Here is a 26,865-nt window from a genome sequence, read left to right on the forward strand (position 1 = left end):
GGAACTCTTGGTATATCAGTATGGAGTACAGGGCATGTTCCTTCAGGAACTCTCGGTATATCAGTATGGAGTGCTGGTTGTGTTTTTTTCAAGAACGCTGCATATACCAGTATGGAGTGCAGGGCATGCTCCTTCAGGAACTCTGCGTATACTAGTATGGAGTGCAGGGCATATTCCTTCAGGAACTCTGCGTATATCAGTATGGAGTGCAGGGCGTGTTCCTTCAGGGAACTGCGTATATCAGTATGGAGGGCAGGGTGTGTTCCTTCAGGAACTCTGCGCATATCAGTATGGATTGCAAGGCGTGTTCCTTCAGGAACTTTGTGCATATCGGTATGGAGTGCAGGGCGTGTTTCTTCAGATACTCTGTGCATATCAGTATGGAGTGCAGGGCGTGTTCCTTCAGGAACTCTGCACATATCAGTAAGGAGTGCAAGGTGTGTTCCTTCAGGAACTCTACGCATATCAGCATGGAGTGCAGGGCATGTTCCCTCAGGAACTCTGCACATATCAGCATGAAGTACCATGCATGTTCCTTCAGAAACACTGCGAATATCAGCATGGAGTGCAGGGCGTATTCCTTCAGGAACTCTGTGCATATCAATATGGAGTGCAGGGCGTATTCCTTCTGGAACTCTGCACATACCAGTATGGAGTGCAGGGTGTATCCTTTCAGGAACTCTACGCATATCAGTATGGAGTGTAGGGCGTATCCCTTCAGGATCTCTGTGCATATCAGTATGGAGTACAGGACGTATTCCTTCTGGAACTCTGCGTATATCAGTATGTAGTGCATGGCATATCCCTTCAGGAACTCTGCACATACCAGTATGGAGTGCAGGGTGTATCTTTTCAGGAACTCTACGCATATCAGTATGGAGTGCAGGGCGTATCCCTTCAGGAACTCTGTATATATTAGTATGGAGTACAGTGCATATTCCTTGAGTAACTCTGTGTATATTAGTATGGAGTACAGGGTGTATTCCTTTAGTACCTCTGCTTGTATCAGTATGGAGTACAGAGCATATTCCTTCAGGAAATCTGCGTATATCAGTATGGAGTACAGGGCATATTCCTTCAGGAACTCTGCGTATATCAATATGGAGTACAGGGCGTATTCCTTCAGGAACTCTGCGTATATCAGTATGTAGTACAGGGCGTATTCCTTCAGGAACTCTGCGTATATCAGTATGGAGTACAGTGCGTATTCCTTCAGTAACTGCTTATATTGGTATGGAGTACAGTGCATATTCCTTCAGTAACTCTGCATATATTAGTATGAAGTACAGTGCGTATTCCTTCAGGAACTCTGCGTATATTAGCCTTGAGTACAGTGCGTATTCCTTCAGTAACTCTGCGTATATTAGTATTGAGTATAGTGCGTATTCCTTCAGTAACTCTGCGTATACTAGTATGGAGTACAATGCATATTCCTTCAGTAACTCTCCGTATATTAGTATGGAGTACAGTGTGTATTCCTTTAGTAACTCTGCTTATATTAGTATGGACTACAGTGCGTATTCCTTCAGTAACTCTGCGAATATTAGTATTGACTGCAGTGCGTATTCCTTCAGTAAGTCTCTGTATATTAGCATGGAGTACAGTGTGTATTCCTTCATTAGCTCTCTGTATATTAGTATGGAGTACAGGGCACGTTCCTTCCGTAACTCTCTGTATATTAGTATGGAGTACAGGGTGCATTCCTTCCGTAACTCTCTGTATATTAGTATGGAGTACAGGGCGCATTCCTTCTGTAACTCTCTGTATATCAGTATGTAGTACAGGAGTTTTCCTTCTGGAACTCTCTGTATATCAGTATGGAGTACATGGAGTGTTCCTTCCAGATCTCTCTCTGTATATCAGTATGGAGTACAGGGCATATTCCTTCTGGAACTCTCTGTATATCAGTATGGAGTACAGGGCGTATACCTTCCAAAACTCTCTGTATATTAGTAAGGGGTACAGGGCATATTCCTTCCAGACCGCTGCATATATAAGTATGGAGTACAGGACATATTCCTTCAGGAATGCTGCGTATATCAGTATGGAGTACAGGAAGTATTCCTTCAGGAACTCTGTGTATATCGGTATGGAGTACAGGGTGTATTCCTTCAAGAACTCTGCTTATATCGGTATGGAGTACAGGGCGTATTCCTTCAGGAACTCTGCTTATATTAGTATGGAGTACAGGGCATGTTCCTTCAAGAACTCTAGGTATATCAGTATGGAGTACAGGGCGTGTTCCTTCAGGAACTCTCAGTATATCAGTATGGAGTGCAGGGCGTGTTCCTTCAGGAACTCTCTGTATATCAGTATGGAGTGCAGGGCATGTTCCTTCAGGAACTCTGCGTATACCAGTATGGAGTGCAGGGTGTGTTCCTTCAGGAACTCTGTGTATACTAGTATGAAGTGCAGGACATGTTCCTTCAGGAATTCTGCGTATATCAGTATGGCGTGCAGGAGTCTACTTCACATTGTCTTAAGCTTACAGTATCGAGTCTGATATTGTCGGCACGACAATATCGAAAGTGAAGAACATCGTGCAAGTAAACGGAAATCTCCATAAGGTGAGATTTCCGTTTACCTCAATGTAGTGTGGTCTCGGAATTGGTATATTTAAGTAGGGGGGTGTGGGTGGTGCAGCGGGGCTTGCCCCCCTGCCTACACCATTTAGTTTTTTTTTTAATTTGTTTTTTATTTTACTTTACGTTTAATCGATCAATAAAATTTGACCTTTATTGATTTGATTAAGTAAACTTTTGACAACGTGATATAGATGCGAGTGCAGGGTGTGTTCCTTCAGGAAATGTGTGCATATCAGTATGGAGTGCAGGGAGTGTTCCTTCAAGAACTCTGCTTATATCAATTTGGAGTGCAGGGCATGTTCCTTCAGGAACTCTGCGCATATCGGTATGGAGTGCAGGGCGTGTTCCTTCAGATACTCTGCGCATATCAATATGGAGTGTAGGGCATGTTCCTTCAGGAACTCTGCGCATATCAGCATGGAGTGCAGGGCGTATTCCTTCAGGAACTCTGTGCATATCAGCATGGAGTGCAGGACGTATTCCTTCAGGAACTCTGCGCGTATCAGTATGGAGTGCAGGGCGTATTCCTTCAGGAACTCTGCACATATCAGTATGAAATGCAGGGTGTATCCCTTCAGGAGCTCTGCACATTTCAGTATGGAGTGCAGGGTGTATCCCTTCAGGAACTTTGCGCATATCAGTATGGAGTCCAGAGCGTATCCCTTCAGGAACTCTGTGCATTCCTGAGGGGATACGCCCTGCACTCCATACTGATGGAGGCCACGGCATATTTCTTCAGGAACTCTGCACATATCAGTATGGAGTCCAGGGTGTATCCCTTCAGTAAATCTCTGTATATTAGTATGGAGTGCAGGGCGTATCCCTTCAGGAATTCTGTGCATATTAGTATGGAGTGCAGGGCGTATTCCTTCAGGAACTCTGCACATATTATTATGGAGTGCAGGGCATATTCCTTCCGGAACTCTGCGCATATTAGTATGTAGTGCAGGATGTAGCCTTTCAGGAACTCTACACATATTAGTGTGGAGTGCAGGGTGTATCCCTTCAGGAACTCTGCACATATTAGTATGGAGTGCAGGGCGTACTCTTCAGGAACTCCGCACATATTAGTATGGACTGCAGTGCGTCTTCCTGCAGGAACTCCGCGTACATTAGTATGGACTGCAGTGCAGATTCCTGCAGTAACTCCACATATATTAGTAAGGACTGCAGTGCGGATTCCTGCAGTAATTCTGCGTATATTAGTATGGACTGCAGTGTGGATTCCTGCAGTAACTCTGCATATATTAGTATGGACTGCAGTGTGTATTCCTGCAGTTACGCTGAGTATATTAGTATTGACTACAGTGCGTATTCCTTAAGTAACTCTGCATACATTGCACATTCCTTCAGTATCTCAGTGTATATTAGTATTGACTACAGTGCATATTCCTTCTGTAACTCTCTGTATATCAGTATGGAGTACAGTGCATATTGCTTCCATAACTCTCTGTATATCAGTATGGCATACATTGCGTATTCCTTTCGTAACTCTCTGTATATCACTATGGAGTACACTCCATATTCCTTCTGGAACTGAGCATATATTAGTAGGGAGAACACTGCGTATTCCTTCAGTTACTCTGCGTATATTAGTGCAGCATTCAGTGCATATTCCTTCAGTAAGACTGTGTATATTAGTATGGCGTGCAGTGTGTATTCCTTCAGAAACTCTGTGTATATTAGTATGACATACAGTCCGTATTCCTTCAGAAACTCTGTGTGTATTAGTTTGGAGTTCAGTGCGTATTCCTTCAGTAACTCTCTGTATATTAGTATGGAGTGCAGTGTGTATTCCTTCAGTAAGTCTGCGTATATTAGTGTGGAGTGCAATTGTGTATTCCTTCAGCAACTCTGCGTATATTAGTGTGGAGTTAAGTGCGTATTCCTTCAGCAAATCTGCGTATATCAGTGTGGAGTGCAGTGTGTATTCCTTCAGTAACTCTCCGTATATTAGTGTGGACTGCAGTGCGTATTCCTTCAGCAACTCTGCGTATATTATTGTGGAGTGCAGTGTGTATTTCTTCAGTAACTATGCGTATAGTAGTCTGGAGTGCAGTGCTTCTTTCTTCAGTAACTATATGTATATTAGTGTGTCATGCAGTGCATATTCCTTCATTAGCTCTGCATATATTAGTGTGGAGTGCAGTGCGTATTCCTTCAGTAACTCTGCGTATATTAGTGTGGAGTGCAGTGCGTATTCCTTCAGTAACTCTCCGTTTATTAGTGTGGAGTGCAGTGTGTATGCCTTCAGGAACTCTGCATATATTAGTGTGGAGTGCAGTGTTTATTCCTTCAGCAAGTCTGCGTATATTAGTATGGAGTGCAGGGCGTATCCCTTCTGGAACTCTGTGCATATCAGTATGGAGTGCAGGGCGTATCCCTTCAGGAACTCTGTGCATATTAGTATGGAGTACAGGGCATATTGCTTCAGGAACTCTGCACATATTAGTATGGAGTGCAGGGAATATTCCTTCAGAAACTCTGCGCATATTAGTATGGAGTGCAGGTCATATCCCTTCAGGAACTCTGCACATATTAGTATGGAGTGCGGGGCGTGTCCTTCAGGAACTCTGCGCATATTAGTATGGAGTACAGGGCATGTTCCTTCAAGAACTATAGGTATATCAGTATGGAGTACAGGGCGTGTTCCTTCAGGAACTGCCAGTATATCAGTATAGAGTGCAGGGCGTGTTCCTTCAGGAACTCTTGGTATATCAGTACGGAGTGCAGGGCGTGTTCCTTCAGCAACTCTGTGTGTACCAGTATGGAGTGCAGGGTGTGTTCCTTCAGGAACTCTGCCTCTACTAGTATGAAGTGCAGGGCGTGTTCCTTCAGGAACTCTGCGTATATCAGTATGGCATGCAGGAGTCTACTTCATGTTGTCGTAAGCTGACAGTATCGAGTCTGATATTGTCGGCACGACAATATCGAAAGTGAAGAACATTGTGCAAGTAAACAGAAATCTCTGTAAGGGGAGATTTCCATTTATCTCAATGTAGTGCAGTCTCGTAATTGGTATATTTAAGTAGGGGGGGGTGTGGGCGGTGCAGGGGGGCTTGCCCCCCTGCCTACACCATTTAGTTTTTTTTTTTTTAATTTGTTTTTTATTTTACGTTAGTCAATGTTTTACTTAATCGATCAATAAAATTCAACCTTTATTGATTCGATTAAGTAAACTTTCGATAACGTGATATAGACGCGAGTGCAGGGTGTGTTCCTTCAGGAAATGTAGGCATATCAGTATGGAGTGCAGGGCATGTTCCTTCAAGAACTCTGCTTATATCAATTTGGAGTGCAGGGCATGTTCCTTCAGGAACTCTGCACATATCGGTATGAAGTGCAGGGCATGTTCCTTCAGATACTCTGTGCATATCAGTATGGAGTGCAGGGCATGTTTCTTCAGGAACTCTGCGCATATCAGCATGGAGTGCAGGACGTATTCCTTCAGAAACTATGCCAATATCAGTATGGAGTGCAGGGCGTATTCCTTCAGAAACTCTGCGCATATTATTATGGAATGCAGGGCGTATTCCTTCAGGAACTCTGCGCATATTAGTATAGAGTGCAGGGCTTATCCCTTCAGGAACTCTGCGAATATAAGTATGGAGTGCAGGGCGTATCCCTTCAGGAACTCTGCACATACTAATATGGAGTGCAGGGTGTATCCCTTCAGGAACCCTGCGCTTATTAGTATGGAGTGCAGGGCATATCCCTTCAGGAACATTGCACATATTAGTATGGCGTGCAGGGCATATCCCCTCCAGAACTCTGCGCATATTAGTATGAAGTGCAGGGTGTAGCCTTTCAGGAACTCTACACATATTAGTGTGGAATGCAGGGTGTATCCCTTCAGGAACTCTGCGCATATTAGTATGGAGTGCAGGGCATATCCCTTCAGGAACTCTGCACATATTAGTATGGAGTGCAGGGCGTATCCTTTCAGGAACTCCGCACATATTAGTATGGACTGCAGTGCGTCTTCTTGCAGGAACTCCACGTACATTAGTATGGACTGCAGTGCAGATTCCTGCAGTAACTCCACATATATTAGTATGGACTGCAGTGCAGATTCCTGCAGTAATTCTGCGTATATTAGTATGGAGTGCAGTGTGGATTCCTGCAGTAACTCTGCGTATATTAGTATGGACTGCAGTGTGTATTCCTGCAGTTACTCTCCGTATATTAGTATGAACTACAGTGCGTATTCCTTCCGTAACTCTCTGTATATCAGTATGGAGTACAGTGCATATTCCTTTTATAACTCCCTGTAGCTCAGTATGGAGTACAGTGTGTATTCCTTCTGTAACTCTCTGTATATCAGTATGGAGTACAGTGCATATTCCTTCCATAACTCTCTGTATATCAGTATGGCGTACAGTGCGCATTCCTTCCGTAACTCTCTGTATATCACTATGGAGTACACTGCATATTCAATCAGGAACTCTGTGTATATCAGTATGGAGTTCAATGCATATTCCTTCACGAACTCTGTGTCTATTAGTATGGAGTACACTCCATATTCCTTCTGGAATAGTGCATAGATTAGTAGGGAGTGCACTGTGTATTCCTTCAGGAACTCTGCATATATTAGTATGACATACAGTGCGTATTCCTTCAGTTACTCTGCATATATTAGTACGGCGTACAGTGTACATTCCTTCAGTAAGTCTGTGTATATTAGTATGGCGTACAGTGTGTATTCCTTCAGTAACTCTGTGTATATTAGTATGGCGTACAGTCCATATTCCTTCAGTAACTCTGTGTATATTAGTTTGGAGTTCAGTGCGTATTCCTTCAGTAACTATCTGTATATTAGTGTGGAGTGCAGTGTGTATTCCTTCAGTAAGTCTGCGTATATTGGTGTGGAGTGCAGTGCATATTCCTTCAGTAACTCTGTGTATATTAGTGTGGAGTGCAATTGTGTATTCTTTCAGCAACTCTGCATATATTAGTGTGGAGTTAAGTGCGTATTCCTTCAGTAAATCTGCGTATATCAGTGTGGAGTGCAGTGCTTATTCCTTCAGTAACTGCGTATATTAGTGTGGAGTACAGTGAGTATTCCTTCAGCAACTCTGCGTATATTAGTGTGGAGTGCAGTGTGTATTCCTTCAGTAACTCTCCGTATATTAGTGTGGAATGCACTGTATATTCCTTCAACAACTCTGCACATAGTGTGGAGTGCAGTGCGCATTTCTTTAGCAACTCTCCGTATATTATTGTGGAGTGCAGTGCGTATTTCTTCGGTAACTACACTTATAGTAGTCTGGAGTGCAGTGCTTCTTTCTTCAGTAACTATATGTATATAAGTGTGTCATGCAGTGCATATTCCTTCGTTAACTCTGCATATATTAGTGTGGAGTGCAGTGCATATTCCTTCAGTAACTCTGCATATATTAGCGTGTAGTGCAGTGCGTATTCCTTCAGTAATTATGCGTATATTAGTGTGGAGTGCAGTGCATATTCCTTCAGTAACTCTCTGTTTATTAGTGTGGAGTGCAGTGTATATTCCTTCAGCAACTCTGCATATATTAGTGTGGAGTGCAGTGTTTATTCCTTCAGCAAGTCTGCGTATATTAGTATGGAGAGCAGGGCGTATCCCTTCTGGAACTCTGCGCATATCGGTATGGAGTCCAGGGCATATCCCTTCTGGAACTCTGCGCATATCGGTATGGAGTCTAGAGTGTATCCCTTCAGTAAATCTCTGTATATTAGTATGGTGTCCAGGGCGTATGCCTTCAGTAAATCTCTGTATATTAGCATGGAGTGCAGGGCATATCCCTTCTGGAACTCTGTGCATATTAGTATGGAGTACAGGGTGTATTCCTTCAGGAACTCTGCATATATTAGTATGGAGTCCAGGGCGTATCCCTTCAGTAAATCTCTGTATATTAGTATGGAGTGCAGGGTGTATCCCTTCAGGAACTCTGTGCATATTAGTATGGAGTACAGGGCGTATTCCTTCAGGAACTCTGCGCATATTAGTATGGAGTGCAGGGCCTATCCTTTCAGGAACTCTGCGCATATTAGTGTGGAGTGCAGGGAGTATCCCTTCAGGAACTATGCGCATATTAGTATGGAATACCGGGCATATCCCTTCAGGAACTCTGCACATATTAGTATGGAGTGCAGGGTGCATCCCTTCTGGAACACTGTGTATATTAGAGGGAGTGCAGTGTGTATTCCTTCAGTAACTCTGCATATATTATTGTGGAGTGCAGTGCGTATTACTTCAGTAACTCTGCACATATCAGTTTGGAGTGCAGTGCGCATTCCTTCAGCAACTCTGCATATATTAGTGTGGAGTGCAGTGTTTATTCCTTCAGCAAGTCTGCGTATATTAGTATGGAGAGCAGGGCGTATCCCTTCTGGAACTCTGCGCATATCGGTATGGAGTCCAGGGCATATCCCTTCTGGAACTCTGCGCATATCGGTATGGAGTCTAGAGTGTATCCCTTCAGTAAATCTCTGTATATTAGTATGGTGTCCAGGGCGTATGCCTTCAGTAAATCTCTGTATATTAGCATGGAGTGCAGGGCATATCCCTTCTGGATCTCTGTGCATATTAGTATGGAGTACAGGGTGTATTCCTTCAGGAACTCTGCATATATTAGTATGGAGTCCAGGGCGTATCCCTTCAGTAAATCTCTGTATATTAGTATGGAGTGCAGGGTGTATCCCTTCAGGAACTCTGTGCATATTAGTATGGAGTACAGGGCGTATTCCTTCAGGAACTCTGAGCATATTAGTATGGAGTGCAGGGCCTATCCTTTCAGGAACTCTGCGCATATTAGTGTGGAGTGCAGGGAGTATCCCTTCAGGAACTATGCGCATATTAGTATGGAATACAGGGCATATCCCTTCAGGAACTCTGCACATATTAGTATGGAGTGCAGGGTGCATCCCTTCTGGAACACTGTGTATATTAGAGGGAGTGCAGTGTGTATTCCTTCAGTAACTCTGCATATATTATTGTGGAGTGCAGTGCGTATTACTTCAGTAACTCTGCACATATCAGTTTGGAGTGCAGTGCGCATTCCTTCAGCAACTCTGCGTATATTAGTGTGGAGTGCAGTGCGTATTTCTTCAGTAACTATGCGTATAGTAGTCTGGAGTGCAGTGCTTCTTCCTTCAGTAACTATATGTATATTAGTGTAGAGTGCAGTGCATATTCCTTTGTTAACTCTGTGTATATTAGTGTGGAGTGCAGTGCGTATTCCTTCAGTAACTCTGCGTATATTAGTGTGGAGTGCAGTGTGTATTCCTTCAGTAATTATAAGTATATTAGTGTGGAGTGCAGTGCGTATTCCTTCAGTAACTCTAGGTTTATTAGTGTGGAGTGCAGTGTGTATTCCTTCAGCAACTCTGCATATATTATTGTGGAGTGCAGTGCGTATTTCTTCAGTAACTGCACATATTAGTATGGAGTGCAGGGAGTATTCCTACAGGAAATCTGCGCATATTAGTATGGAGTGCAGGTCATATCCCTTCAGGAACTCTGTGCATATTAGTATGGAGTGCAGGGCGTATCCCGTCAGGAACTCTGAACATATCAATATGGAGTGCAGGGCATATCCCTTCTGGAACTCTGCGCATATTAGTATGGAACGCAGGGCGTATTCCTTGAGGAACTCTGCTCATATTAGTATGGAGCGTAGGGCTTATCCCGTCAAGAACTCTGCGCATATAAGTATGGAGTGCAGGGCATATCCCTTTAGAAACTCTGCAAATACTAGTATGGAATGCAGGGCGTATCCCTTCAGGAACTCTGCACATATTAGTATGGAGTGCAGGGCATATCCCTTCAGGAACTTTGCACATATTAGTATGGAGTGCAAGGCATATCCCTTCCGGAATTCTGCGCATATTAGTATGAAGTGCAGGGCGTAGCCTTTCAGGAACTCTACACATATTAGTGTAGAGTGCAGGGTGTATCCCTTCAGTAACTCTGCGCATATTAGTATGGAGTGCAGGGAGTATCCCTTCAGGAACTCTGCGCATATTAGTATGGAGTGCATTGCGTATCTCTTCAGGATCTCTGCACTTATTAGTATGGAGTGCTGGGCATATCCTTTCCAGAAGTCTGTGCATATTAGTATGGAGTGCAGGGCGTATCCTTTCAGGAACTCTACGCATATTAGTATGGCATGCAGGGCATATCCTTAAAGAACTCCGCATATATTAGTATGGAGTGCAAGGCGTTTTTCTTCAGGAACTCTGCGCATATTAGTATGGAGTGCAGGGCATATCCCTTCAGGACCTCTGCGTGTATTAGTATGGACTGCAGCGCTTCTTCCTACAGGAACTCCGTGTACATTAGTGTGGACTGCAGTTCAGATTCCTGCAGTAACTCCACATATATTAGTATGGACTGCAGTGCAGATTCCTGCAGTAACTCTGCGTATATTAGTATGGACTGCAGTAACTCTGAGTATATTAGTATGGACTACAGTGCGTATTCCTTCAGTATGTCAGTGTATATTAGTATGAATTACTGTGCATATTCCTTCTGTAACTCTCTGTAGATCAGTATGGAGTACAGTGCGTATTCCTTCTGTAACTCTCTGTATATCAGTATGGAGTACAGTGCATATTCCTTCCGTAACTCTCTGTATATCAGTATGGAGTACAGTGCATATTCCTTCTGTAACTCTCTGTATATCAGTATGGAATACAGTGCATATTCCTTCCGTAACTCTCTGTATATCAGTATGGAGTTCACTGCATATTCCTTCAGGAACTCTGCGTATATTAGTATGGAGTACACTCTATATTCCTACATGAACTCTGCTTATGTTAGTATGGAGTACATTGCATATTCCTTCATGAATTCTGCATATAATAGCTTGGAGTACAGTGCGTTTTCCTTCAGGAACTCTGCATATATTAGTATAGAGTACAGTGCATATTCCTGCATATTAGTATGGTGTACAGTGTGTATTCCTTCAGGAACTCTAATTATATTATTATGGTGTACAGTGCGTATTCCTTCAGTTACTCTGCGTATATTAGTATGGTGTACAGTGCATATTCCTTCAGTAACTCTGTGTATATTAATATGGCATACAGTGCATATTAATTCAGTAACTCTGTGTATATTAGTGCGGAGTGCAGTGCATATTCCTTCAGTAACTGCTTATATTAGTATGGAGTGCAGTGCATATTCCTTCAGTAACTCTGCATATATTTGTGTGGAGTGCAGTGCCCATTCCTTCAGTAACTCTGGGTATATTAGTGTGGAGTGCAGTGCGTATTCCTTCAGTAACTCTGCTTATATTAGTGTGGAGTGCAGTGTGTATTCCTTCACTAACTCTGTATATTAGTGTGGAGTGCATTGTGTATTCCTTCAGCAACTCTGCACATATTAGTGTGGAGTACAGTACATATTCCTTCAGTCACTCTGCGTATATTATGGTGGAGTGCAGTGCATATTCCTTCAGTAACTCCATGTATATTTGTATGGCGTATGGTGAGTATTCTTCCAGTAACTCTGCGTATATTAGTGTGGCATACAGTGCGTATTCCTTCAGTAACTCTGTGTATATTATTGTGGCGTACAGTGCGTCTTCGTTCAGCAACTCTGTTTATATTAGTATGGCGTACAGTGCGTATTCCTTCCATAACTGTGTATATTAGTATGGTGTACAGTGCGTATTCCTTCAGTAACTCTGTGTATATTAGTATGGCGTACAGTGCGTATTCCTTCAGTAACTCTGTGTATATTAGTATGGCGTACAGTGCGTATTCCTTCAGTAACTCTGTGTATATTAGTATGGCGTACAGTGCGTATTCCTTCAGTAACTCTGTGTATATTAGTATGGAGTACAGTGCGTATTCCTTCAGTAACTCTGTGTATATTAGTATGCAGTACAGTGCCTATTCCTTTCAGTAACTGTGTATATTAGTATGGAGTACAGTGCATATTCCTTCAGTAACTCTGTGTATATTAGTATGGAGTACAGTGCTTTTTTAGCTATAACTTCATTAACACAATAGGTTTCAATCTGTGTTTTTTTTTCCAGTCACTGATTTTTGATGAAGTGGATCTTTCCGATGCAAGTGTAGCAGAGACAAGTATCAAGAACATTAACAACAGTTTCACGGTAAGTGTCTTCGGAGTAACAAGTCCCTAGATATTTGGAATATGGCCTATTCATGCATAAAGCAGTCAGTATGTTGGACTGTTGTCTTTCATCCAAATGGTGTTCACAGTGGTGTCACTTACCCTGTACTGAAGACCCCTGGCAATTGGTTAGGTCCCTCACCCACTACATATGGTATCCACTGCCCTCAGTAGAGGTTTTGTATTTTCTGCCTTCACATTTCCCCAAATGTGCCACTGATTTGCTTTAAGTAATCTAAAATGCAGTCAGTATGTAGTAGCAACTCCCTAGCCATGTACTGTAACTATGCATGTGTAGTGCTCACTGCAGTAATTTTAAACCAAAATACTGGTGGTGTTTCTGTTTTTTTTTTAATTGCTCAAATAATAAACCATACATTGCTCGCTTTCTGTGTATAAAGTAAATGAACCAGGTGTCAATATAAAACACATCTAATTCTAAGTCTAGACTGCTGGAAGGCTGAGAGAAAAAAAAAGTTAAAAATGGGTGACTGCCTCCTATAATTATACCAGTTTTATTTTTGGGATGAAATATTGTTATTGCAAGTTGGCATTAACATTTGAATTCTACAAACTTGTGAAGCAACCTGGTGCCCTGAGGTGATCAGTCTTTATGAAGCATTACCAGAGCTGACATTCACAATGAAGATAGAGCATACACAGATAATGGCATTCCTTGAATTAATATACACTTGATACCAGCCACAAAAAAATATTGTATGATGGCTCATGAAATCCTTTACTTTAGTGGTAAGTAATTCCCTTGACTGTATCCTGTTTGCATTTCAGTGCATTAGTAATACTTCCACTTGTGTATGTCAGTGTGTAATTAAGTTCAGGATCTGAGCCTCAGTGTATGAAATAAAAGGTAAGATTCAGTCTGAAAGATATCCTAGTATTACACAATTATGTGTGTTGCATAAATACTGTCATCTGCATCCAGAAAATAAGTGTATGGCTCTGTACTGCAGGTGTGCAATACAGCAAATGCACACAGATGTTAGTAGGTGTGCAATACAGCAAATGCACACAGATGTTAGTAGATAAGCAATGCTGTAATGCTATACAAAGGTTGTCTGTGCAACTGTACGCAGGTGACATGTATAAGTGTGTGCATGTCTGTATATGTGTGGGACTACATGTATGTGTTGGCTGGGGATTGCTTACTTTCACAGTGTTTTCATCTGATTTGCTATGGGAATGCATGGTTGATTGTGTATGTGTATGCATGTGCATATGTGTGTATGTGTCAGCTGGGGATGGCTTACATGTATGGTGTTTTCATCTGTGTTGGTATGTGAGTGCATAGATTTATCTTTGTGTGTGTGCGTAGGTCTGTATGTGTGTGTGACTACAGGTGTATCTGCTGGGGATTGTTTGTGTGTCTGTTTTGTGTGTGTGTGTGTTTGTGTGTGTGTGTGTGTGTGTGTGTGTGTGTGTGTGTGTGTGTGTGTGTGTGTGTGTGTGTGTGTGTGTGTGTGTATGTGCGTGTGTGTGTGTGTGTGTGTGTGTGTGTCTAGACTGTCATGAATGCATGTGTAAGTGTGCATGTGTTGTTTGTGTGTTTATGTATATGATTATGAGCATATGGCATGTGTGTCTGTGAGAGACTACAGCGTATTCATGTGCATGGTGTTTGTGTTTATTTTGGTACGTGAATCTGTGGGGTCTACATCACAAAGACAAGAACACTAATCATCAAATCACTATTCAGTATACCCAATTTGTCAAACTCTCACTTTGTCGAACGGCAGTTTAATCAAAGTTTTTCAAAGGAAAAAACAATTGCTGTCCAACCTAATAACCGTCACAAAATTCTAAAAATGTAAAACCTACCCAAGTGGGGGGGCTTCACCCCCACTTCCCCCCAGTGTGGGGGAATTTGCCCCCTACCACCTAACTAAATATACCAACTGCGAGATCGCATTACAGTGGAGAAAAGGGAAATTCCTGATGATGGCCAACCTTTTTTTTTTCCCTATGGAAAACTTTGATTAAACAGCCGTTCGACAAAGTGTGAGTTTGACAAATTGGGTATACTGAACAGTGATTTGATGATTAGTGTTCTTGTCTTTGTGATGTAGACCCCACAGATTCACGTACCAAAATAAACACAAACACCATGCACATGAATACGCTGTAGTCTCTCACAGACACACATGCCATATGCTCATAATCATATACATGATCACACAAACAACACATGCACACTTACACATGCATTCAAATGCCAGTCTAGACACACACACACACACGCACGCACACACACACACACACACACACACACACACACACACACACACACACACTTACTAGTGATTTCATGATTAGTGTTTTTGATGATGTGATATAGACCTGAATCTGTGCATGTGTGTGCTTATGTGTATTTTGTCTGTGTAATTGTGTGGGTAACTGAGTGTTTATGTATATATAGGTGTGTTTGCTGAATGCATGACAGTGTGTGTGTGACTGTGTGTATATGCATATTTAGTGTGTATGTTTGTGTGCCAAGTCAGTGTCTTATGGAATTAATTCAAGATATAAAACCCAAATGGGAGAAGGTGATTATATATCACATAATATCAGAAAGGAGCCTTTCCTGAATTCATTACATTTAGTAAGGTATCTCTGTGGGCATTCCAATTGTTGCATGTGTCTGGACAAATACATGCCAAAGGGGGCATTTTACTTAATGACTGGCCGAATGAGGGCTGAATAAAGGAGGACAATAACATACCTATATCTAAGGGCTTTCTTACGACAGTGGACACATGTTGGTTGAATATTTGGTCACTGTCCAAATAAGTTCCCAAATCCTGAATAACTGGGTCAGCTGTTAGGGGCATATTGCCAGTGTAATAGTTTCACTGGTAGATGACTTCACAAAGATTACAGTCATACATTTTTTGGCATTTAGTTTCAGTCCATGATTTGGGCACCATTTTTTTTAATCTGGGGCAAAACTTCTTGCAGGATGAATCATCTACAAATTTAGTCAGCCAGAGCCGTTTGGTATTGGCTTTTACTTCAGAGAAGTAGATACCAAAAAGGTCAGATGAACCCTGGAAGACTCCACTAATGACTGGCCTTTTTGTGGAGGCAACTTCCCCTATTTTGATATCCTGCATCCTGCCTGTGACCCAATTGGCAATTCGTGTTTATTCCCAGGTTATTTAATTTTTCTTAGAAGGAAGATGATTGTGTCAAAAGCTTTGACCTGGTCGAGGTATGTGGTGTGTACCATTTTATCTTCATCCATTGGTTTGTTGACCTCTTCAAAAAAGTCCACCAGCTTAAGTAAACATGACCTGCCCTTGATAAATCCAAACTGTGGTGGGTCTAGTGTTTGGAGGTTCTCTATGTTCTGATTGATTAGTTCCATGCTAAGTCTTTCCATGGCTTTGTATATGAGGCTGGTCAGACTTTCAGGTCTATAATTACCTGGGTCTGTGGAAGGACCTCCCCTTATGTAGGGGAGTGACTGATGATGTTCTCCACTTACTGAGGAAGGTGTAGATTGTGGATAAAATATATGAGGAATGAGTTCTAGGAGAACACAGTTGAGCACTACAGTGAAGAAAGAAACATCTCTTGTGTTGTAGTACATCTAAAGTAATACACATTGTAATGGAATTTCCAATGACATGTTGTCAGGTGATATAAGAGATAAAAGCCATAGCAGTGATGGTGTTACTCAAGGTTTCACTAAAATGGTTATTTTAGCTAAGTATACACTTGTCATATCAAATTGCACTAAAGTAGAAATAAATATATGGTAAGGAGTTACATCATGGCATTTATTCTGCTGCTGAAGGAGCGTATATTGTAATGAGCATGTGAAAACGTAAGCCAGTGCACATTTCTTCAGTGGTTAGAGATCCATCTATGCTGATAGCTATCCAGTTTCGGAATGAAGCATGAATTATTAGAGGAACAGTTAGCTTATGTCAAGCTTAGTCATAGGACAACGTCAAGTCTTTCTTGGGTGGGGACTTTATTGGATGGGTATGTTGGTGAAACTGGCAGTGTGGGTGTCAGAAACTGAGGATCTCCCAAGCAACAGGCATTATAGACATCAAAAGCACCTACTGATCATTTTCGCTCGCCTTGTCAGTTTATGGGCCCCCTTTGAAAAAACAGGTCTGCTTCCATTGTACTATGTAGTATTGCAATGGCTACATAGCATGTGTAACTGGCCATGTCCTGAAGGCCAAACAATATGCCCTGATATAGATGGCCAACATCTCTTCTCATCAAAAAATGAAACAGTATATTCCCCAAAATGAGAAAGTCCAAAAACGGCAGGAACAAACATCTTAGGGAAAATAATGTATTGGATAGGACAGTGCATGGTCAGAAAAACTGATAAGTCTCTGAGATGGAAAATGTAGTTCAAAACTGAACTCAAGTAACAGGAATGAACACCTTTGATGTCAGTGAAACATAACACTGATCCCTACAGAGTATCAGTGAGCAGACCGGGAGCCTAGTGATGAAATCAGAAGCAGTGACATAAAAGAGACATTGCCGTAACAGTATAACTTAGAGAATGTTGCATGTTACCCACAGCAGGAGATGGAGAAGGACCAGAAATGAGCCATAAGAGCACACGCATGATGCCCAAGTCAGAACAGTAGCACTTACCCCAGAACAACAGGGGAACATTAGCTGGCTCATCAGCTTGCCACCTTATCTGTGATACCTGAAAGATCAGATGGCTGTATGTTCAATTCCCAAACGTGTGTGGAGTCATGTTCACTATGATGCAGCAGCATTGACAGGGGTGTTTCTAAGTTCCCATCCTTCAGAACAGATGTTATAAACCAAGGTCCCACCTGCCTTCACTTCCATGTGGCTTAAAAGAGTGTTCGAGTTCCCATGGTACTTGTCAGAAAGACAAGCAGAGGGAGTTCCCTTGTGTCATAGGTGAAGTTATCCCATTTGTATGAATACCTTAAGTGTGCCTTCGGCTACAAGACTGGTGGGGGTAACCAGGTCAAGGAAAGTAAATAATTACACAAGCAGTGACTAGCATACCTCTGAAACATCCAGAAGTTTGCAGAATGTCCAGATTTCTGTCCCGTATTTTTAATCTGTTCCTTGTAAAATCTTTCTAGTAAATCATTGAAAACTGCAGGCACTAAATTGTTGCAGACATTTGAGTTTAAGACTTACATGGTAATGGAAAAACTGTTATTCTGTTTATAAGAGCAATTTGTAAAACCTGGCCATATTTTTGGACATTTGTCCCCCCATTGTTTTTGATTTTGCCACTGATTCTTGCACTTAAGAGTCTGTGAGGTATGGTCACCAGAACATGTTTGTGAATGTCATAGTGTGATGGCCTAAGACATGGTACCACACTACAATACCACAAGAAAAAACATTTGTGTGTGTTACTGAGGAATGCAAAAAAGAAAGCTGGGTGCCTAAAACAGACCCTCAGCTGAGACGGTCACTGCTAAAACAGTATCTCACTTTAATTTGCAGCTGAATAGCTATCATTTCGCATCCACTTACTCATTTTGTATTAACGTGTATGTTACCTGAGTGGGTGAGCTAATATGTGGCATGTCGATCCTTTTCAGCTATGTTTAGGGTATGCAGTGACTAACTCAAACAGTAGAAATTAGACAAGATCATTAATAATTAAATGGAGACAATGTTACAGGAAGCTGAAAGTGCAGTCTTAAAAAACATGATGTTCTGGGAAGAGTATATGAGAAAGATAGAGGCAGTAATGAAGCCTTCATTAAATAAAGCTGATTTTATTCCTGCCTGTTAAGGTCAGACTGTGTATAATATTGTGGGTGCATGGCAAAAACATTTCTTCCTAATGCTGTATAATTAAGGCTGTTGTACCTTTTAATTCATTTACTTTCTCTTGTAAACTATAAATCCTAAAATCAAGGCAGTGTAGACTTCTGACAGACCCAATTTGTATTGGAAAAAATATTGACGGTAAAACTACAGCTAGGTTAATAGATATTTTTGGTACAGCATTTATTAAAGAAATGAAAACCGTGTGATTGTAACTGCACACTGCATTTCAGAGGAGTTGCAGATGTGCTCTCTGTTAGATTTATATATGTTTATGTAATAATGTCAGTCACCATATAACGCTGTTACTTAACGGCTCCAGTCACAATTTCATTCACTGTTTAGCGAGTACCACCAAAAACTATTGCAGTCAAGGTAGTTCTGTTCAATGTAGCAACTCCAACGAAACTTCCAATAATTTAAAACACTTTATTCAGATTGTAACAAAAGTAAGCGCTTTCACCCGTAGGCTTTCTCAAACTTTTACAAAGCAGACTAACACACTAATCATTTAAATGTACCTCCTCTAAATCTGATAGGGTGTTGACTTTCACCAATTAAATAAAATACATCACTCTTTAAAGCGCTAGAGCATATCTGATATCATATAAATATAAAATATTTGAAATATTTAAAACATTATTAAAACATTATTTAAACACTTTATCTAAAATTTCATAACATACAGCTTAATACATATCCCAGCTTGACAAATATTAGTAAAGCATGTCAGGAACTCAGTCTAGCTGTATAATTAGTGGGGTAATTCATTAAGGTCTGTATACCCTCCTACTCTTTAAGAAAGGTTTGATCTGAACTCTGTCATTCAAACCTGGTTTCTCTTCCGCCCTCCATCTAATAATCCATTGGATTTCACTCTCTAGGGTCCGTTAATTAAATCTCCCCTAGGGCCCTGCACCAACTTTTGTATAACACAGAAACTAAAACATGTTCTGGTCCTGTTTCACTGTTGTGTTTTGCTAACGCATTGAACCCAGATCCTATTCTAATGTGATAAGTGTGTTCTCTGATGCGCTCTCTCAGCATTCTATTGGTCTTCCCAATATAGAATGCTGGACATACTGCACATCTAGCTAAATAAACCACATCTTTACTAACACAGCTAGTGTGGGTGTTGAATTTAAACATACGTTTAGTAACCGGATGTATCATGGTAGTGTCAGTATTAATATAGGTGCATTGGTTACATTTGCCACAGGGCAAAGTATTTACATCAGACACCTCAGCCCTTTCTTTAAGACAAACACCTTTCGGTCTACATAGTAGTCTCTTCAAATTGGGTTTATTCTTATATGCTATTCTTGGTTGTGGTCCCACTATTTCACCTATTTTACTATCTGTCAATAAGATGTCCCAATGTTTAGACATCAAATTCCTTAACTCCTGACTGTCTTTTGTAAAAAACATAGAGGCTCTCAAACCTGATCTATCCGTTCTAACCATACTCTGTTGGTTAACCTGTTCTGAGAAATAAGGTCTCGCTCTAGTCCCTCTCAGATCATTTACCTCAATAATTGTTTGGTCTATCGATCTCTCAGGGTAGCCCCTATCTAAGAACATTCTTCTCATTCTCTCTACCTCCTTCCTATATCCATCTCCTGATGGATTCAGTCTAGACGCTCTCATGAACTGTTCTCTCAAGATGTTATTGAATACATGATTGGGGTGCATGCTTTGCCTATGTAATAACATATTTTTATGGCAAGTTTTCCTATGGATTGAAGTATTTAACAATCCATTATCCAACTTATATATATCCACATCTAAGTAAGAGATCCTACTATCTGAATATTCATAGGTAAATTTCAGAAATCCAGTAGACCCATTTATGTACTCCACAAAGTTTGCTAATATCTCTATATCTCCCAGCCAAACCAAAAAGAGGTCATCTACGAACCTGCGATATAGCCCAACAAAATTATTGAACCATTCAGATATATATACTACCTTATCCTCCCAAGCTGCCATAACCAGGTTGGCGTAGCTATTTGAACACGATGTGCCCATAGCTACGCCATCCTTCTGGAGGTAAAAATCATCCCCAAATGTAAAGACATTGTTTGACAATATAGTTTCTAAGAATAGAGTGACCAAGTCTATTCTGTCAGATGAGAAGTCAGAGTGTGTACATAAATAATCCTGTATAAATTGTATACCAATATCATTCGGTATCATTGTGAATAAACTGACAACATCTAAAGTAACTAAATAATACTGTATCCCCTCATCTAGTCCACTGAAATATGCATATAAATCTATGAGAAAATGCTTACTATCTTTGAGTATATTGGTGTTCATATCGACCAATGGCCTTAGAACATTCTCCATATAAATTGATAGTGGCTCGGTCACCCAGCCCTGGCCAGCCACTATCGGTCTCATGGGAGGTCTAGTCCGAGATTTATGGATTTCGGTAACCCTTGAATAATTGGTATCACTGGATTATTGACTTTAAAATAGTCATATAACTCCCTAGTTATACTAGAAGGCATAATAAGGTCGTCAAGCATATAATATACGTCAAAGACCTTGTCTTTCACCTCATTTAAATCTATTTTAACATAGAATCTATCCTCTCTGAGTAATTGTCTCATACTTTCAGTGTACTCTATAAAATCCATGATTACCACTGGACCTCCTTTGTCAGCTGGCCTAACTACCAATTTGTCATCATTTCTCAGGTCATTCAGGGCTTTCCTCTGTTTATAATTCAAATTCTGTCCATGTCTCAAATTTTTTCTACCTTGAAAATGACCATGTATTTCACTTTCTAGAATTTTACCAAAAGCATCTATTACCGGATGTAACTGTGGTATATAGGTACTATTTGGGCGGAACCTGGGCCCTTGCACTTCCTCATTATTCATTCCAAAATCTAATCTCAATTGTATATTTCTAATAAACATTTTAGTGTCTATAATTGTATCCACCAAGTCATCTCTCTTAGTTGGAATAAAGTTTAAACCCTTGTTCAATACCTGTATCTCATATTCAGTTAAACTCCTGCTAGACAAATTAACAACTAACGAGGGATCTTCTCCCACATTTTCTTCAAGGTCGGGCCCTGGTGTTCCTCTACTGAGCCCTTTCTTTTGTGTCTCCCGCTGCTGGCAGAACGCCTCCTTTCGGAGGAACGACCCTGTGTAATAGGGAAAGGGATACCTTCTTTCCGTGTTAGTAAACCATCACTATTTCCTCCTTGGGTGACCTTAGGCCTAACAACCATGTCTGTCGTTATAGGCCCTGTGTTGCCAGGTAGAGGAGTATCACTTAATTGTGGTTCTTGTCTATCTATTCTTGTAGGTGTACTACCTTCATTGTTAACCCTTGTCTTCATATTATTGTCCATTACAGGGTTACTACTTCCTCTAGTCTGAGGTTCAACAGAATTAATTACATTAAGACTTACAGAGTTGTCACTTAATACATGACTAACAACGTCATTATTCACATGTGATACTTCACGTACAACCACCCCCTGTCCCCTCCATTGGGGTTTTACCTGGGTGTAGCCCCGTCCATTATTATAGGGGGTGTTTTGCTGTGTGGAACCATAATTCTCTTTAGGCCAAGTAAAAACCTGGCTATTTCTAAAATCACGTACATCTCTAGCTATCTTAGTCTTTTTTTGTTCAATTAAACGTTTTTCAAAAAGTAATACATCATCCAACATTCTTTCAAACTTCCTATGACAATCAACATTCACATATTTCATTTTAAAGTCACTAACATGTTGGTTAACCAGAGTCCTTAAAGTGTTTTCCTCCGGTGTATGAAACTCGATGAGAAGTTTCATGTAATTGAAGCTTAGCTCAACATTGAGCTGTTGCCATAAAAGCAGTTGGAAATCTATTCCTGTCGGGCATTTTTAAAATCGTAGCCCACGAGGAATAATTTTCCTAGCAAGACAAGCTTCAAAATAATGTCGTTGTACCTGTAGTTTCTTTAAACGCGTGAACTCAGTCTCAATGTCCTGTATATCTTTCATAACATTCAGTGTCCCTCCATGGTAAGCAGTATCCTCGTTGCCCTCATATTCCGGTTCGAAATCTAGTAGCGGATTCTCACTGCCGGCTACACAAGCCTGGAAGCGTGCATCACTCCTGCTGATTCTTTCCATTTCCGTAGGCACATACGGTAACTCAATGTTTGCGTCGACGTTGGCCATCCCCTTAGGCTGTTGTGCAGAACGTAAAATAAATAACCATAAGCAAAGCACCCAAATGCCGCACAGCAAACCAACAGAGTTCAGGAACAGCGTTGTAAGAAAATGAATAATGTCAGTCACCATATAACGCTGTTACTTAACGGCTCCAGTCACAATTTCATTCACTGTTTAGCGAGTACCACCAAAAACTATTGCAGTCAAGGTAGTTCTGTTCAATGTAGCAACTCCAACGAAACTTCCAATAATTTAAAACACTTTATTCAGATTGTAACAAAAGTAGCGCTTTCACCCGTAGGCTTTCTCAAACTTTTACAAAGCAGACTAACACACTAATCATTTAAATGTACCTCCTCTAAATCTGATAGGGTGTTGACTTTCACCAATTAAATAAAATACATCACTCTTTAAAGCGCTAGAGCATATCTGATATCATATAAATATAAAATATTTGAAATATTTAAAACATTATTAAAACATTATTTAAACACTTTATCTAAAATTTCATAACATACAGCTTAATACATATCCCAGCTTGACAAATATTAGTAAAGCATGTCAGGAACTCAGTCTAGCTGTATAATTAGTGGGGTAATTCATTAAGGTCTGTATACCCTCCTACTCTTTAAGAAAGGTTTGATCTGAACTCTGTCATTCAAACCTGGTTTCTCTTCCGCCCTCCATCTAATAATCCATTGGATTTCACTCTCTAGGGTCCGGTTAATTAAATCTCCCCTAGGGCCCTGCACCAACTTTTGTATAACACAGAAACTAAAAACATGTTCTGGTCCTGTTTCACTGTTGTGTTTTGCTAACGCATTGAACCCAGATCCTATTCTAATGTGATAAGTGTGTTCTCTGATGCGCTCTCTCAGCATTCTATTGGTCTTCCCAATATAGAATGCTGGACATACTGCACATCTAGCTAAATAAACCACATCTTTACTAACACAGCTAGTGTGGGTGTTGAATTTAAACATACGTTTAGTAACCGGATGTATCATGGTAGTGTCAGTATTAATATAGGTGCATTGGTTACATTTGCCACAGGGCAAAGTATTTACTTGCCATAAAAATACGTTATTACATAGGCAAAGCATGCACCCCAATCATGTATTCAATAACATCTTGAGAGAACAGTTCATGAGAGCGTCTAGACTGAATCCATCAGGAGATGGATATAGGAAGGAGGTAGAGAGAATGAGAAGAATGTTCTTAGATAGGGGCTACCCTGAGAGATCGATAGACCAAACAATTATTGAGGTAAATGATCTGAGAGGGACTAGAGCGAGACCTTATTTCTCAGAACAGGTTAACCAACAGAGTATGGTTAGAACGGATAGATCAGGTTTGAGAGCCTCTATGTTTTTTACAAAAGACAGTCAGGATTTAAGGAATTTGATGTCTAAACATTGGGACATCTTATTGACAGATAGTAAAATAGGTGAAATAGTGGGACCACAACCAAGAATAGCATATAAGAATAAACCCAATTTGAAGAGACTACTATGTAGACCGAAGGTGTTTGTCTTAAAGAAAGGGCTGAGGTGTCTGATGTAAATACTTTGCCCTGTGGCAAATGTAACCAATGCACCTATATTAATACTGACACTACCATGATACATCCGGTTACTAAACGTATGTTTAAATTCAACACCCACACTAGCTGTGTTAGTAAAGATGTGGTTTATTTAGCTAGATGTGCAGTATGTCCAGCATTCTATATTGGGAAGACCAATAGAATGCTGAGAGAGCGCATCAGAGAACACACTTATCACATTAGAATAGGATCTGGGTTCAATGCGTTAGCAAAACACAACAGTGAAACAGGACCAGAACATGTTTTAGTTTCTGTGTTATACAAAAGTTGGTGCAGGGCCCTAGGGGGGGAGATTTAACTAACCGGACCCTAGAGAGTGAAATCCAATGGATTATTAGATGGAGGGCGGAAGAGAAACCAGGTTTGAATGACAGAGTTCAGATCAAACCTTTCTTAAAGAGTAGGAGGGTATACAGACCTTAATGAATTACCCCACTAATTATACAGCTAGACTGAGTTCCTGACATGCTTTACTAATATTTGTCAAGCTGGGATATGTATTAAGCTGTATGTTATGAAATTTTAGATAAAGTGTTTAAATAATGTTTTAATAATGTTTTAAATATTTCAAATATTTTATATTTATATGATATTAGATATGCTCTAGCGCTTTAAAGAGTGATGTATTTTATTTAATTGGTGAAAGTCAACACCCTATCAGATTTAGAGGAGGTACATTTAAATGATTAGTGTGTTAGTCTGCTTTGTAAAAGTTTGAGAAAGCCTACGGGTGAAAGCGCTTACTTTTGTTACAATCTGAATAAAGTGTTTTAAATTATTGGAAGTTTCGTTGGAGTTGCTACATTGAACAGAACTACCTTGACTGCAATAGTTTTTGGTGGTACTCGCTAAACAGTGAATGAAATTGTGACTGGAGCCATTAAGTAACAGCGTTATATGGTGACTGACATTATTCATTTTCTTACAACGCTGTTCCTGAACTCTGTTGGTTTGCTGTGCGGCATTTGGGTGCTTTGCTTATGGTTATTTATTTTACGTTCTGCACAACAGCCTAAGGGGATGGCCAACGCCGAAACATTGAGTTACCGTATGTGCTACGGAAATGGAAAGAATCAGCAGGAGTGATGCACGCCCAGGCTTGTGTAGCCGGCAGTGAGAATCTACTAGATTTCGAACCGGAATATGAGGGCAACGAGGATACTGCTTACCATGGAGGGACACTGAATGTTATGAAAGATATACAGGACATTGAGACTGAGTTCACGCGTTTAAAGAAACTACAGGTACAACGACATTATTTTGAAGCTTGTCTTGCTAGGAAAATTATTCCTCGTGGGCTACGTATTTTAAAAATGCCCACGACAGGGAATAGATTTCCCGAACTGCTTTTTAAGTGGCAACAGCTCAATATTGAGCTAAGCTTCAATTACATGAAACTTCTCATCGAGTTTCATACACCGGAGGAAAACACTTTAAGGACTCTGGTTAACCAACATGTTAGTGACTTTAAAATGAAATATGTGAATGTTGATTGTCATAGGAAGTTTGAAAGAATGTTGGATGATGTATTACTTTTGAAAACGTTTAATTGAACAAAAAGACTAAGATAGCTAGAGATGTACGTGATTTTAGAAATAGCCAGGTTTTTACTTGGCCTAAAGAGAATTATGGTTCCACACAGCAAAACACCCCCTATAATAATGGACGGGGCTACACCCAGGTAAAACCCCAATGGAGGGGACAGGGGGTGGCTGTACGTGAAGTATCACATGTGAATAATGACGTTGTTAGTCATGTATTAAGTGACAACTCTGTAAGTCTTAATGTAATTAATTCTGTTGAACCTCAGACTAGAGGAAGTAGTAACCCTGTAATGGACAATAATATGAAGACAAGGGTTAACAATGAAGGTAGTACACCTACAAGAATAGATAGACAAGAACCACAATTAAGTGATACTCCTCTACCTGGCAACACAGGGCCTATAACGACAGACATGGTTGTTAGGCCTAAGGTCACCCAAGGAGGAAATAGTGATGGTTTACTAACACGGAAAGAAGGTATCCCTTTCCCTATTACACAGGGTCGTTCCTCCGAAAGGAGGCGTTCTGCCAGCAGAGGGAGACACAAAAGAAAGGGCTCAGTAGAGGAACACCAGGGCCCGACCTTGAAGAAAATGTGGGAGAAGATCCCTCGTTAGTTGTTAATTTGTCTAGCAGGAGTTTAACTGAATATGAGATACAGGTATTGAACAAGGGTTTAAACTTTATTCCAACTAAGAGAGATGACTTGGTGGATACAATTATAGACACTAAAATGTTTATTAGAAATATACAATTGAGATTAGATTTTGGAATGAATAATGAGGAAGTGCAAGGGCCCAGGTTCCGCCCAAATAGTACCTATATACCACAGTTACATCCGGTAATAGATGCTTTTGGCAAAATTCTAGAAAGTGAAATACATGGTCATTTTCAAGGTAGAAAAAATTTGAGACATGGACAGAATTTGAATTATAAACAGAGGAAAGCCCTGAATGACCTGAGAAATGATGACAAATTGGTAGTTAGGCCAGCTGACAAAGGAGGTC

At 40.6% G+C, this 26,865-nt stretch overlaps 1 protein-coding gene across 3 annotated transcripts in view; it reads left to right on the forward strand.

Moving 5' to 3' along the window:
- LOC122789976 (diacylglycerol kinase delta-like) overlaps window positions 1-26,865 on the forward strand; it is a 1,345,205-nt gene that overhangs the window by 1,010,593 nt on the left and 307,747 nt on the right. For all 3 annotated transcript variants that reach the window (XM_044057484.1, XM_044057483.1, XM_044057482.1), the window contains exon 3: window positions 12,608-12,688. In XM_044057484.1, coding sequence (XP_043913419.1) covers window positions 12,608-12,688 — 81 coding nt within the window. The remainder of the gene's footprint in view (window positions 1-12,607; window positions 12,689-26,865) is intronic.

This window comes from Protopterus annectens, chromosome 15.part0 (assembly GCF_019279795.1).
Source record: "Protopterus annectens isolate FY-2018-M chromosome 15.part0, PAN1.0, whole genome shotgun sequence".
NCBI lineage: Eukaryota > Metazoa > Chordata > Ceratodontiformes > Protopteridae > Protopterus > Protopterus annectens.